At 37.7% G+C, this 13,096-nt stretch overlaps 1 protein-coding gene across 1 annotated transcript in view; it reads left to right on the forward strand.

Annotated features, from left to right (window-relative positions):
• Cchl (Cytochrome c heme lyase) overlaps window positions 1-13,096 on the forward strand; it is a 58,209-nt gene that overhangs the window by 23,432 nt on the left and 21,681 nt on the right. The window contains exons 3-4 of the mRNA XM_081742735.1: window positions 7,572-7,673; window positions 12,279-12,371. Of these exons, the coding sequence (XP_081598861.1) occupies window positions 7,572-7,673; window positions 12,279-12,371 (195 nt within the window). The remainder of the gene's footprint in view (window positions 1-7,571; window positions 7,674-12,278; window positions 12,372-13,096) is intronic.

The following is a 13,096-nucleotide window of genomic DNA, read 5'->3' on the forward strand; positions in this document are numbered from 1 at the left end:
TTTGTGATTCAAATTATCGTAAAATAGTATTTTGTTTCCAGTATACGAGCTAAGTTTCATAATGTGCAATTGCTGTTTTAGTGTTTACATCTTCTCACCTTTTCCGTGGAGAAAAAAAAAAATCGTAAATTTAATCTCATATTCCTATATTGCTGTTCTATATCATGTTTTTCGACAAAATTCTTAGGTTTTGGAACTATTTAAAACAAACAGTTCTTTCGTGCTGATAGTTCATTATCAAGTATTACATTGAATGTACAAGGGTCGTTCAAGTCAATCCGGGACTTTTTTTAAAAAAAACAAATAGGGTAACAAATTTCAAACGATGTAAAGTTGATGTATTTTTCCACATAACCTCCAGCTACAGCTATACACTTATTCCACCGTTTATCTAACAACCGGAATGCTTTGGCATTAGAAAGATGTAGTATTACGGCGGAACCATTGTAGGACATCATTCTTCACTTCATCATTAGTGTTGAAATGTTTTCCTCCAAGGAATTCCTTCAGAGGCCCAAACAGGTGAAAATCACTTGGCGCTAAGTCATGACTATAGGGTGTGTGGGATTGTTTGGAATGTGCGTTGAGTGGTATGCGGTCGTGCATTGTCTTGCAAAAAGAGAACACTCTTTGTGATCAAACACGGACGTTTCTTCTGTAAACTTTTGTGCACATCACACAGAACACGGCCGTAATACTGACTGTTGATAGTGACATCATGGGGTAAAAGAAATTAACGTGAATAATTCCCTGTTTATCCCAGAATACACTTGCCATCACTTTACCAGTAGTCGCAACTGTTCGAAATTTCTTGGGAGGTGGTGATTCCGTGTGATTCCACTGCATCGATGCTCTTTTGGATTCTGGGGTGAAATTGCGAACCCATGTTCGTCACATGTCATCATGCGATTCAGAAAATCCTGTTCTTCCCTTTCATAGTGTTCCTTCAGTTCTCTACAAACCTCAACTTTTCTGTGTCTGTTAAAAGCAGACAACTGCTTTGGGACCCAGCATACACTCACTTTTCGGCAGGGTTGGCAAAAACCATGGTTTTTATTAAAAAAACAAAAAAAAAAAACGGGTTTTTTGGTTTAAACCAGGTTTTTATGGTTTAAATAATTTGCTCTATATATTCATATCATATATGGACAGAAATAAGTTTGTTTAGCCTTGATGTTATTATGCAACAACCGGGTTATGCTGGAAGGGGTCACATTAGCTTAAAGCGGAATAAAAACCGCTTCTCGAGTTACATCCGAGAGAGATTGTCCTCCATTTGAACTCGGAACCAGGACTAATTGGCTGCAAATGCGATACGTCTTTCGACTCACTCACGAAGGAATCCTGATAAAAAAAAAAAAAAATACGTTGTACTGATCTTTACATGCTTCTTAATATAACTGTCAAGAGTCATTTCAGAAGGACAAAAAGGTAAACAGTTGCAAATAAGTGAAACCATTACACAGTATTACATATGAACAATTTCAAAGTACTACGGAGTACAGAAGAACTAATTTAGTTCAAGTTAATTAACAACGACTTTTATTGGTCCAAATTAAAGAAATACACCGACTTAATCTGCATATCAATAAGAAAAGCGAATAAAGATACGAATTATTTGAGTCCACTTTGGCTCAGACTCATTTATATTTGGTCTAGGAATTAATTCGTGCGGTTGGTACGCACACATTGAAGCTGTAGTACAAACACAAAATACATAAATACCTTAAGAAAAATATTGTCCATCGCTAGCCACCACTTTCGCCCATCTGTCAGGCAATGTACGGATTCCGTGGCGAAAGAAGTCCTCATCCTTGGAAGCGATCCAGTCAGAGACCCATGTTTCGATATCTTCTGAAGAAGTAAACCGCTGTCCAATCAAATCGTTGTTCATGCAATCGAACAAGTAGTAGTCCGAAGGAGCAACGTCTGGTGAATACGGCGGGTGGGGGTAAAACTTCCCATCCGACATTTTCTAAATAGGTTTTGACCGGTTTTGCGACATGTGGGCGAGCGTTATCATGTTGAACAATAAGTTTATCATGTCTGTTCTCCCATTCCGGTCGTGTTCTGGCCAGAGCTTGCTTCAAACGCATTAATTGTCGTCGATAACGTTCTCCATTCATAGTTTCACCCGGTTGCAGCAGCTCATAGTACACCACACCTTTCATATCCCACCATATGCACAGCATAACCTTTGCACAGTGAATATCTCGTTTTGGTTGTGATGGACCTGGTTCACCTGGTTTCACCCAGGCCTTTTTTCGTTTAGGGTTCTCGTAATGGATCCACTTCTCATCACCCGTAATAATTCGATGCAGAAACCCCTTTCTGCTCTGTCGTTGAAGCAGCAATTCGCAAATGTTTTTTCGTCTTTCAACGTCTCTGTCTTTCAATTCATGTGGAACCCAATGTGACATCTTTTGAATCATTCCCATGGCTTTCAAGCGTTTGGAGACTGTTGTTTGATCAACGCCTAATGCTGCTGCAAGTTGTTCCTGCGTTTGACACGAATCCTGCTCGAGCAATGCTGTCAATTCTTCGTCTTGAAATTTTTTTGGCTGTCCAGCTCGCTCTTGGTCTGCCAAGCCGAAATCACCACTTCTAAACCGTGCAAACCACTTCTGACACGTTCGCTCAGCTAGAGCATGGTCACCATACACTTCCACCAAAATACGATGACTTTCAGTCGCACTTTTCTGCATGTTAAACTAATGCAGCAGGACACCCCGCAAAAACACTTTATCAGGCACAAATTGCGCCATGTTCACTTAACTACAAACTGGTGTTGTTGACGCTTTAATCCACTGCCCTATACTACGAATGATACGCGATGACAGGGGTTTGCAACACATGTGTGGATACACGGAACTGTGGGACGCTCCGTTCGTTGCGCCATCTCTTGTCCACCCGCACGAATTAATTCCTAGACCAAATACATAAATAGATACCAAAGATACTTATTTCACTAAATGCCTCTCCTGGGGTCTGTATGACCCCCCCACACACACACACACAAAAAGTACGGCATTTTCGATGTATTTTATCAATAGTAAACATTGAAACGAAACAATATTTAAAATTTTTCTTCGATTGCAATTACATAACAATAATAACAACTACAAAAAATCACAAAATAAACATTTATAAACTTATAAAAAAAAAAAAAAAAAAAAGTTGCTTTTGTAGTATAATCTTTTTTGAGTAATGATTGGGGAATTTAGGTCTGAATATAATACGAATAATATACGGGAGTGAAACGTGATAACCCACAAATGTGTGTTCATCAAGATTTTACAAACACTTACACTTTTACGAACATTTTATTGTTTCTTGGTTTAAACCAGTTGTTTTTTTTTTGAAAAAACCAGCTGGTTTAAACCTTGGTTTAAACCAGCCAACCCTGCTTTTCGGAACAACAAATGATCATGAATTATTGTGTTTACTGTTCCTAACGACACATTACACACCCTTGTAATTTCACGACAGGTTATGTGACGATTGTTCAGGATCAGCTGCTCCACGCGCTGAATGTTCTCAGGAGTGACTACCGTGGGCTGTGATCCACCACGACCGGGATCGTCAGTAATAGAGATACGGCCATCTTTGAAGCGCTTACACCATTCAAATGTCTTACTGCGACTGAGGGTCTCATCACCGTAATGAGCGTGAAGTCCTCTGTAAATTTGAGCAGGTTTAAGCGCTCGTTCACTAAAAACTTCATCACAACACGCTGTTCCACGTAGGCGTTCACACTGTTATCCGCCACCTTGAATAACGGTCTATCCAGAAGCGCGGGAAATGAGCACCGTCTACCAGTAACAGGACATAGGTGCCAGTTTCTACTGCATACAAAACCTCCAACCTAGGCGTCCATTTAAACGTGGAAAGAAAAAATGTCCCGGATTGAGTTGAACGACCCTCGTAGAAACTGAACCATGTTTTAGATGTTATACGGATTTGAAATATTTTCACATGTTGATACTTCTTCGTATACACCATAGTTGATAGAGCGTTCACGTCTGGCGCCAGCGTTCCTGCGTTCAAATCATGGGTGCATGATATTAGTTTTGTCAGAGTTCTCACATTTTGTCTCCTATTCGCATTCCTTTCGTTCTTGTATCATGAATTCAGTAATTATGGGATGGTGAACTAATAATTTAATGTGAGGTATAGGTGTTAAGCAACAAGCTTTCGCTTCTCAATAATCGTGAGGCACCTTCGGAAACCTACGAATTTACAACGATTGACTCCTTTCACGCGTGTAAGTAATGTTCCGGGACACGATTTTATTTTCCCAGGATAAGCTGTTTTCCGTTTGCTTTCTGGCGTGGGACTTTAGTTTAATTTCGCGATAGTTTTAGTTGCTGGAAAATATAATTTTGTAAACACCCAAATGTGCGAACTTAATACAAAGTATTAAAGATATTGTTACAAGAAATTCCAAATGAATAAATAACAAGCTGAGAATGAGTGTATGCTCTTCCTTATCGTGTATTAAGCGCACTGTTGTGTTTCATTGTATACGTTTCTTATCTCAGAAATTTAATAATGCTTAGACGCGTAGCTTAAACACAAACTGTGTGGCGAAAAGGAAAAGAAGTAGAAAATCAAGGTGGTATGATGCAGTGAATCGAGGCGGTGTACGTGAAAATAAATAAATAAAAACACCCTCATCAACAAGCTCTTGTTTATGGCAGTGTATTGTAGAGAAAGGGGAGGTGCCTAGTAACGGCTTTATAATAAATTTATTGCTAACTTTTTAAATATCACTGCTGGTTGTTCAAGTTGCAGAGGCAAAATCAAAAGTGAAGATGTATTGCAGTTTTGGCGTTCGGTGTTCGTTGTATATCAGTGTAGCTGTTCACATAATAACCATGTCAGTTTTCAAGTATTCCAAGACCACATTAAATTCTTTCTGGTCGTTAGATAAATCTTTATCACGGATTTAGGAATTATCAGGTAACAAATTTTCTGCACGCTGCAATATTTGTCTGTTTCGGTTTTTCGCTGAATAAGATGGAACAGCAAAACTATAACAAGTTACATGAAAGATAAAAAGCACATGCAGATGGCCGTGTCCATCTCAGTATCAATAACAATTAGTGTCTTTGTGAATCAAGAAAATAAGTCAGTATCCTGTGGTACCTTCTCATTTGGAGTGTTACTATGTTCGTACCCTCATTTATAAAGAACTTAAAAGTGCCTGGTGATGCGTGCTCAAATGTGGACTCTAGTATGCAGGTTGGTTCGAGTTCGGGGATCAAACAAAGCTGTTTACAGGGATTTTTAGTAAACGGTAACATTACACATATTTTTACTTTAAATATACCACAGTAATTTTGCTCTTACAAAAGAAAAATTACTATGGTTTATTCAAAGTGTGATGATATACATCAATGCGCATTGCTGCTGAAGATGTCAAAATATTCAAACTCATGTTCCCAGTTAATTATAATCCCGGGGAAATGCACCTTCAATGTCACAAAATAGCATAGATTTAGTTTATGAGTTATCGCCATACTTTAGAAGCGTACTAATTCAGTTGTTGGAAGAGTGTGATTACTATGTTGCGGGTTTTGATAAATCTCCTAATAAAATGTTTCAAAGGAAGTAGATGAATATAAATGTGGGATCGGTGAGTGCTGTGAGGAGAAGTGTACGTCATTATTTTACATCTACGTTTTTATGGTATTCTACAGCTTGTGATCTTTTGATCGCTTTCAAAGAGACGTCTTCCAGCCTTGAACTTAAAAAAAGAACATTCAAATTTCAATGGATGGCCCCAATGTAAACTTTACATCTTCAAGTTAGACATCAAGAGCCCACCTAATGACCCTGTAATACTTGGATTGAATTGAGGTAATGGAGTAGAGAATTGTTGAGTTTTTAAGAGCTCTCTGTATAACTTATTTAAGGATGTTCTAGCAAACAGTGTCAAGTACACTCACTGTAGATGCTCAGAAACATTTCCAGTAAGGTTTTGCTCTGTGTTGGCTTGAAAATATTAGTATTGCTCAGCGAGCCTTTGATATTTATCCTTGTCCTCCGTTGTATATTAAAAGTATCAAGAAGGATAAGAAAGTTCCCAGCTCTTCGAGCTATCATACCCATCGGGTATGTTGGGAGAAGGCAAGATACTTATTCCTAAATTTACATTTTTTAATCACTTGCTTCAGAAGTAGAACCTTTTCTTGCTGAATTTCAGACTGACGTTCCTTTCAATCCATTTCTTTCCAATACTTGATCGGCTGATACAAAAGTTTGTAAAACCAAAATCTTTTAGTTCTTCTGAGTTCACATATATGAATTTATGTGGAAAATGAAGAAAATCTTCTTCCTGTGAGAAACGTTGACATTGGTTTTGCTTCGCGTACTACCTTTAAGAAATGTCAAGCACTAACGAATTTGAACATTCTAGATTGCCTTACAGAAAGTGTCGACAGAAATTTGTCGCTAAACTTCTAGAAAAGCCATCATCATAGGTATTCTGTCATTATTGGTAGGTCATTTGCCTTAACAGAGGAACTTCCATGCATTATGGTCTTTAGCTAACCTCTTCATATTTACTGTTTCGACTTTTCTGCTTTTATATTGCCCATCAAGTGTAGCCTCCTTCGCCCGTACCTCTCTCTTCTCCCGCGATACTCTCTAACGCGTCCCTCATGATACAGTTCCTCCTTATCCAATGTTCCAGTTTCTTTCCCTCTTATTAATAATATCTAAAATTGTTCTTTTCTCCCTCACCACTTCTAACATCCTCTCGTTGGTTTTCTTTTCGACCCTCTCCATTCTTCTCCACAACTACATTTCAAAAGCTTCCAGTTGTTTTTCATCACGTTTGCGTAATGTCCATGTTTCTGCTTCATACAGTACAATACTCCACGAAGCGCTGATTTTCACGGCACGGCCCTGGTTGGGGCCGCTCAATGGTAACGTCGACGAAACCGTTTTTGGACCTCAGCAAAGGACAGTCCTTTGAATCTCCACCTTACAACGTCTATTCGTTGTTGTAGGGTCAACGTTTTTCAGATTACCTACAATAAAGAGACAAACATTGGTCCATTGAGTTTCCACTTTAAGGTGTCTATTCGTTGTTTTTGGGTCATTATCTTTCAGATTACCTGCAAAAAGAAAGTTAGAATTTTTCCAGAAGTGGTTAGGGACTTCTCAGGCACTCTGTATATTTTTCAAACCACTGCTTGTTACAACATAAATATGTGAAGATTAGCATAGAAGGATAGTCTTAAGCCTTAGCCCAGAAGAAGCGTATCCGTGGGAAGTACCGGAAATATCAACTAAAAACATAAAAAGGAGCATTATTCAGGTTAATTGTGATATTATTATATTGTGTTCCATACGCTCAATAATCAATGTTTAATTATTTCGTTTTTATTGCAGAAGACTTTAGCTGATGATAACTTGTATTAACTATGATTTGAAATAAGTAAAAAATTGCTTTGTTTAAGAAGTAAGTAGCTGTAAGAAATAAAGCCCACATTATGAAAGGAATAAATATTCCTATTTTTGTTGTGTAAGTAGTGGCCTTTACACTCCAATTTCTTTTATAGGATATAAGAAGTACGGTGGCCGTATCTGCAGCAGAGGAAACAGCTTGTAAAATTTTAGGAACACCGCCGTCTGAATGCCCAATGTCTCACAAATCTCACGAGGTAAATGACGTGGTTGACAAGTCTGAAGGTTCAACTAAAAGTCTTCCAGGTGATGTGGTAAACGGAGCAAGTGAGGTGGTAAACGTGGCAAGTGATGTAAAGGGAGCAAGTGAGGTGGCAAACGTGGCAAATGATGTGGTAAACGAAGCAAATGAGGTGGTAAACGTGTTCCTGATTATTGGTTTTGAATTAATTTTATAATAGAATTATTATAAGTTTAAATTAATTAAGTTATGCTCAATTGAAACCGGAATAATTATATTACTTTCGGTTAGAATATTGGATCCTTATAATTCAGGAATTTACCGTATTTTATAGCGTGAAACAAAACACAGTATTATTATTAGAATTATTTATACAGTATTATTATTAGAATTATTTATTCTTAATTCCTAAAGATGGAAGTTACGCTTCAATTTGCTTTTCTAATAAAAGAGTTAATAAAATGTCTGATACCATCTTCTTCAGTAAATACGTTACTTTACCACATCAGTCACATAAAATTGTTGAGCGATCAATGTTGCAGGAGTCAGGTTGTGCAGACTAAAATATACAAATTATTTCTTCGTAGACACCGACTGATTAGCGAAAAGCATGTTTAGTGGTTGTTATTTAGTTAAATGGAGCTACAAGAATTTAATTTGTTATAGTAGCAATATGGCATATAAATTTCATTATGTTATACAGGGTGATTTATTTAAAACGTACTTTTTTAAAATTGTCCCAGTTCTGTTTGATGGTAGCTGTGAATATGAAAATACTCCATGTATCTGGAAAAGTTGCTTACCCTTACAGTAGATGCCAAAATGACTTTCTTCTTTCTGTAGACTCATCCATACTCGTCACACCACGTTTCTGGCTGTTCTGTGCAGTATTTGTGTCAATATTGTTGATTTCGATCTTGGAGGAATTTGCATACTATATATATAGCTGTAATGGAATTCGTTATCCAAAGGTTTTACACCAAAAACACGCTCAGCCAATATGTACTGCATCGTCACAACACAAACAATATGATCGACAGTCAAAGTGGAAGGGAAGAAAAAATAACTTACGGACTGTTGTGACTGTGAAGAAATCACTCGAATACTTCACAGAACTAAACTCCTGTTGTTGCAATGTCGTTTAAAAGCAAAACACACAGAATTGATTCAGTATGAACAAAGTTACGTGACTTTCAAAACCAGCCGTTTAAAATGAATTACTATGTACTAGTAATGTACCGCTCCATATGAAGTTCTCACCAGCACTTCGGTTCAAGGATTAACTGATGCTGGTCTACAGAGTAACATATTCTTTATTATTATTGAGAGGAGGAAAGACATTTCTTACTTTTCATCCTGAAATTACAGTGAACGTTAAACTCAAAATCAACTCAATTACAATCATAACGTATAGTTTCAAACCACCACAACATATGGTTTCAAGGTGTCACTTCCTTATTTCTCAGTGAATCATCATCTACGCTTCCAACTAAATCATGATGATGGGTTCTTCTCTTCCGTAAAAATTTATGCTTTAGTGAGAGAAAAAATAAAGTAAATAAATAAATAAAGAGAAAGTTCAGTCCACTTTCCAAAATATGTTGGTTAAAGATGTAGGAACTACGCTATATGGAAAGCTGTTACGAAGCAGAACTTTCTCGTGACTATATAGTTAGCGTACGTGCCTTGTCTGTGGGAGACCCGGGTTCAATTCCTGATAGGAACTTATGTAGTTCGGATCCTAGGTTAAGTTGTAGGCCCATATCTCGTATATCCTCAATGCTAAAAGGAACGCCTCACTCCGAATCAAGCAACCGCTACAAGGCACTAAAAAGTTTCACATTTCGATATTAAGAAATTTTCTTCCGAAATACTAATTAATCATGGAAGATTAGACTTGTTGAAAGTTTTGTCACCAACATCGTTAGATTATGAAATTGTTGTGATCGGAAGTAGAAATGAGAAAGTTGCGCTTAACACTTTTGGAGATGTGGATTAAACTTTCTTCACAAAAGTTTTCTGTTTAGGATGGTTTTAACGAAAGAAAAGAACCCATTTACCATGTCTTAGTTGATAGAGTAGCGGAAAAAGAGATGTTGAGAAAGAAATCGGTGGTGCCTTGAAATCCTCTGTTACTATATTGTTATTTCTAGGATACATGGTAAGAATCCCTTCTCTCCCCCCCCCCTAAGTATTCGGTATGTATCTTGTATAACTTCCATAAGTAAATACCTCATTTATTACTTGTCAACTGCTGTAACAGTTTCAGCACCTCCATTTCTTACTTTTTCATTGGGCTGTGATCAGACAACGAAACTTTCATTACAAAATCCTAATTACGAGTCACAGAGGGTGTAACGGTGTAACCACATGACAACTTCGTTGTTACAATGTGATATCCAGTACTTTTGAGAGCTATATTTTCAGCTCTATCATTTGTTCATTAGTATTCGACGGATTTTGTTTTCTTTCTTGGATACGTAACATATAAAATAAGCTTTCGTACGAGATACGATATAATCCTTAACTTTCATTTTAAATTTTTGTAGTTAAGCTTCACTAGAAGGAGAATTCCGATAACACCTTTTAAGATCGATTACACAATCATGTTAAAAAGAAGAATCTCCCGAATCCACATTTCCTGTATGTTTTACATATTCGTCGGATTTTCAAAATCTACTAGAAACTGTTGTAACACTGTAATTGTTTAAGTTCCATAGTGTAACCTAGCACCCCTAATTTGTGTGATAAACGTTTCAAGTGGGTCAGCAACATGACAGGTCCACATTAATCTGCCTGGGAACTAGTGTTTAGCGAATTTCTTAATTGCGATGTGTTTCAAACATTTGACCCGAGCTACGAGTTGTAGGAACACACAGGTGGACTGAGAGCACATCTGAATGACTACATATTCCCAAGTACTCGGTAAATTAGAGGACAGCCGAAATCAGTAACTGGCGGATAGGGTGTTTAATATTGTCAACAAAGTTATTTCGTGGCTTAGAAACTATTCCATTTAAGTGAAAATCTTTAACGGCAACATAGACAGTTTCGTATATGCCACAGTTTGGGTCAATGGTTATTACCTGACCTGAAATGTCCAAAGGTACCTATGTTCCACAGCGTCAACACTCGCAAGAGCCCTCGGAACACTCCTCTAAAACACTTCTGCCGGCTACACAAGTGCATAATTACCCACAAGATGCATTCCTCTTACACCACATTGCAGGCTTGCCGTGTACTGCCCACTATGCCCGAACCCTGTTGTAGTGTACTGTCGATAAGTCTCATTTTAGTTTGAAAGTGGTTGTCACGCTACACCCCATTTAATCTTGTGAAAAGGCATCGTTATGGAAATGCCGGAATCCTGTGTTACACAATATTAGGACCATATACATCACTGCATATGTTTTAGCAGTGTACTGTGATGGGCGGGAATTATAGAGGAGTTATCCTGTAATAGTTGGTGAGATCTTTTCGTGGTGCATACAGACGTGGGTTGATGGATGGTAGTGCTAGACTACATAGAGCTCAGTTGGTGGAGGGATATGTAGATCATGAGGTCATGACGTGTCTGACGTGGCTGCATGGATCTTAAAACCAAATCCATTGGGCGTGCCGAGGACTATTGGCAGCCCCAGCTCCGCCACCCTGGCAATTGCTGCCCTTGAAATGTTTGCCCAGGAATGGGATACATTAGCCATACAAAATGACAGATTGCCTGCTTGTTAGAATATAATATGATAGTGATTCTGCAAGGGTACTTTTAATACTGATACTGTGTGTGTAATCGGGAAATGTATATTTGTGGTAAATTTCATAGGAAAAGAATTATAAATACGAAAATTAGAATGAGTAAAACAAAATGTTTCTAAATGGACAAGAAAGTTTTATTTTCGTTTCATTGTTCTTATTTATTGCTCGTTTGACATGAAATTTGCCACATACATGTCTTTGCCGATTATACACATACTAACATTATAAGAAATACCGGGCGAATTCGTTATCAAATTATATTCCTACAACAACATATTTATAACATATTTATATTCCTACAACAACATATGCGACAATAATTTTGGACATGAGTGTACAGTTAAGGAGTCATAGAACCTGTATAGCCCATTCAGAGTAACCACATCCCGTTATTGAAATGTTCTGCTATTGCCTACTATAGCATACGTGCAACTGGCGCAAAAGAACCACCTAATGTAAGTACATCCCGATGTATGTTCCAGCATTGCTATAACGCTCACCTTGGCGTCAATCTCCGCCGAAGCCACATTTTCCGTAATTTTCACATGTTCGTCAGTTTTCTGAGAAATATACTCTGAATGTGAGTGTATTTTGAGAAATGCGAAATTTTTCTGAAGTTAACCAAATCATTAGTCCAAAAGATGCAGGACTGAACGCTAACTTTTGGGACATTTGGTGTGGTGAGCTGCCATATTTATAGACAGTGGTAGGATCCAACTATAGACAAGTCCGTACAGTTCATTTTCATTCATTGAATGAATAATTAAAAAATTCGTTATTCGTTGCTTTCAAGTGTAAATCTAACTCGTAAGTGTTACTTGACATTTTCTTGGTATTTATAATATTGTATTTTCGTTCATTTTAGGGTTATGCAAGCGAATGTCCGGTTTCAGCGAAAGATTACCAACGAGGATCAGGATCTCATCTTACTGATTATGATATTGACCCAGCAAATATGGTATGTATAGTTTCCATTTTTGATTCTTTGTCCTATTAAAAGTAGAAAGAGCATGATATTCAGTGAACATAGGTAATCTTGAGTTTAAGTACAAAGTACGCACATCCCGCGGTCTTACGGATCTCTTGTTAAGGATATTGGAAGGAACGGTCAAAATCTGGAGCAGCTGATTCAATTTAAAACGTTTAATTTAGTGTATTATAGTGTATATGGGTTGTAAGATCATACCGACAGACTGTTGGAGATGATAGTAGACACGAAATTAAGCAAAAAATATCTAATGATCATGAGTGAAAAGTGACAACGTTTTCATATGACAGACGTTCAAAAAGTGCTTTTAAGGTGCTGATATGCGAACATCTCATGAACGCGGAGAGATTACAAAGAAAGTCGTGCCCAGCAAATGCAAAGACAGGCGTACAGATAGGAACGGAATGGTCACCACATAATAGGGATCTCCACAGATATGGAATACATATATGTATCCTCTTTCTAACTGTAAGGATCCTCGTTGCGCGACCACCGCGCAATACTCTTATTCTCATCTGTGTTTTATTCTAGTTGACAGGTGCTACTTTTTGTGTAATCTTTTGACTCAACGCGATATTTTTCCGCGTTCACGAGATATTCGGCATTATGTCACACGTTCGCTACTTTTTAAACGCCTATCACGCGAAAATGGTGCTGCTTTCCACCCACGTTCATTAAACACTTTTTGGTTAATT

The sequence above is a fragment of the Thermobia domestica genome, chromosome 16 (genome assembly GCF_964235325.1).
Source record: "Thermobia domestica chromosome 16, izTheDome1.hap1.1, whole genome shotgun sequence".
In the NCBI taxonomy this organism is placed as follows: Eukaryota; Metazoa; Arthropoda; class Insecta; order Zygentoma; family Lepismatidae; genus Thermobia; species Thermobia domestica.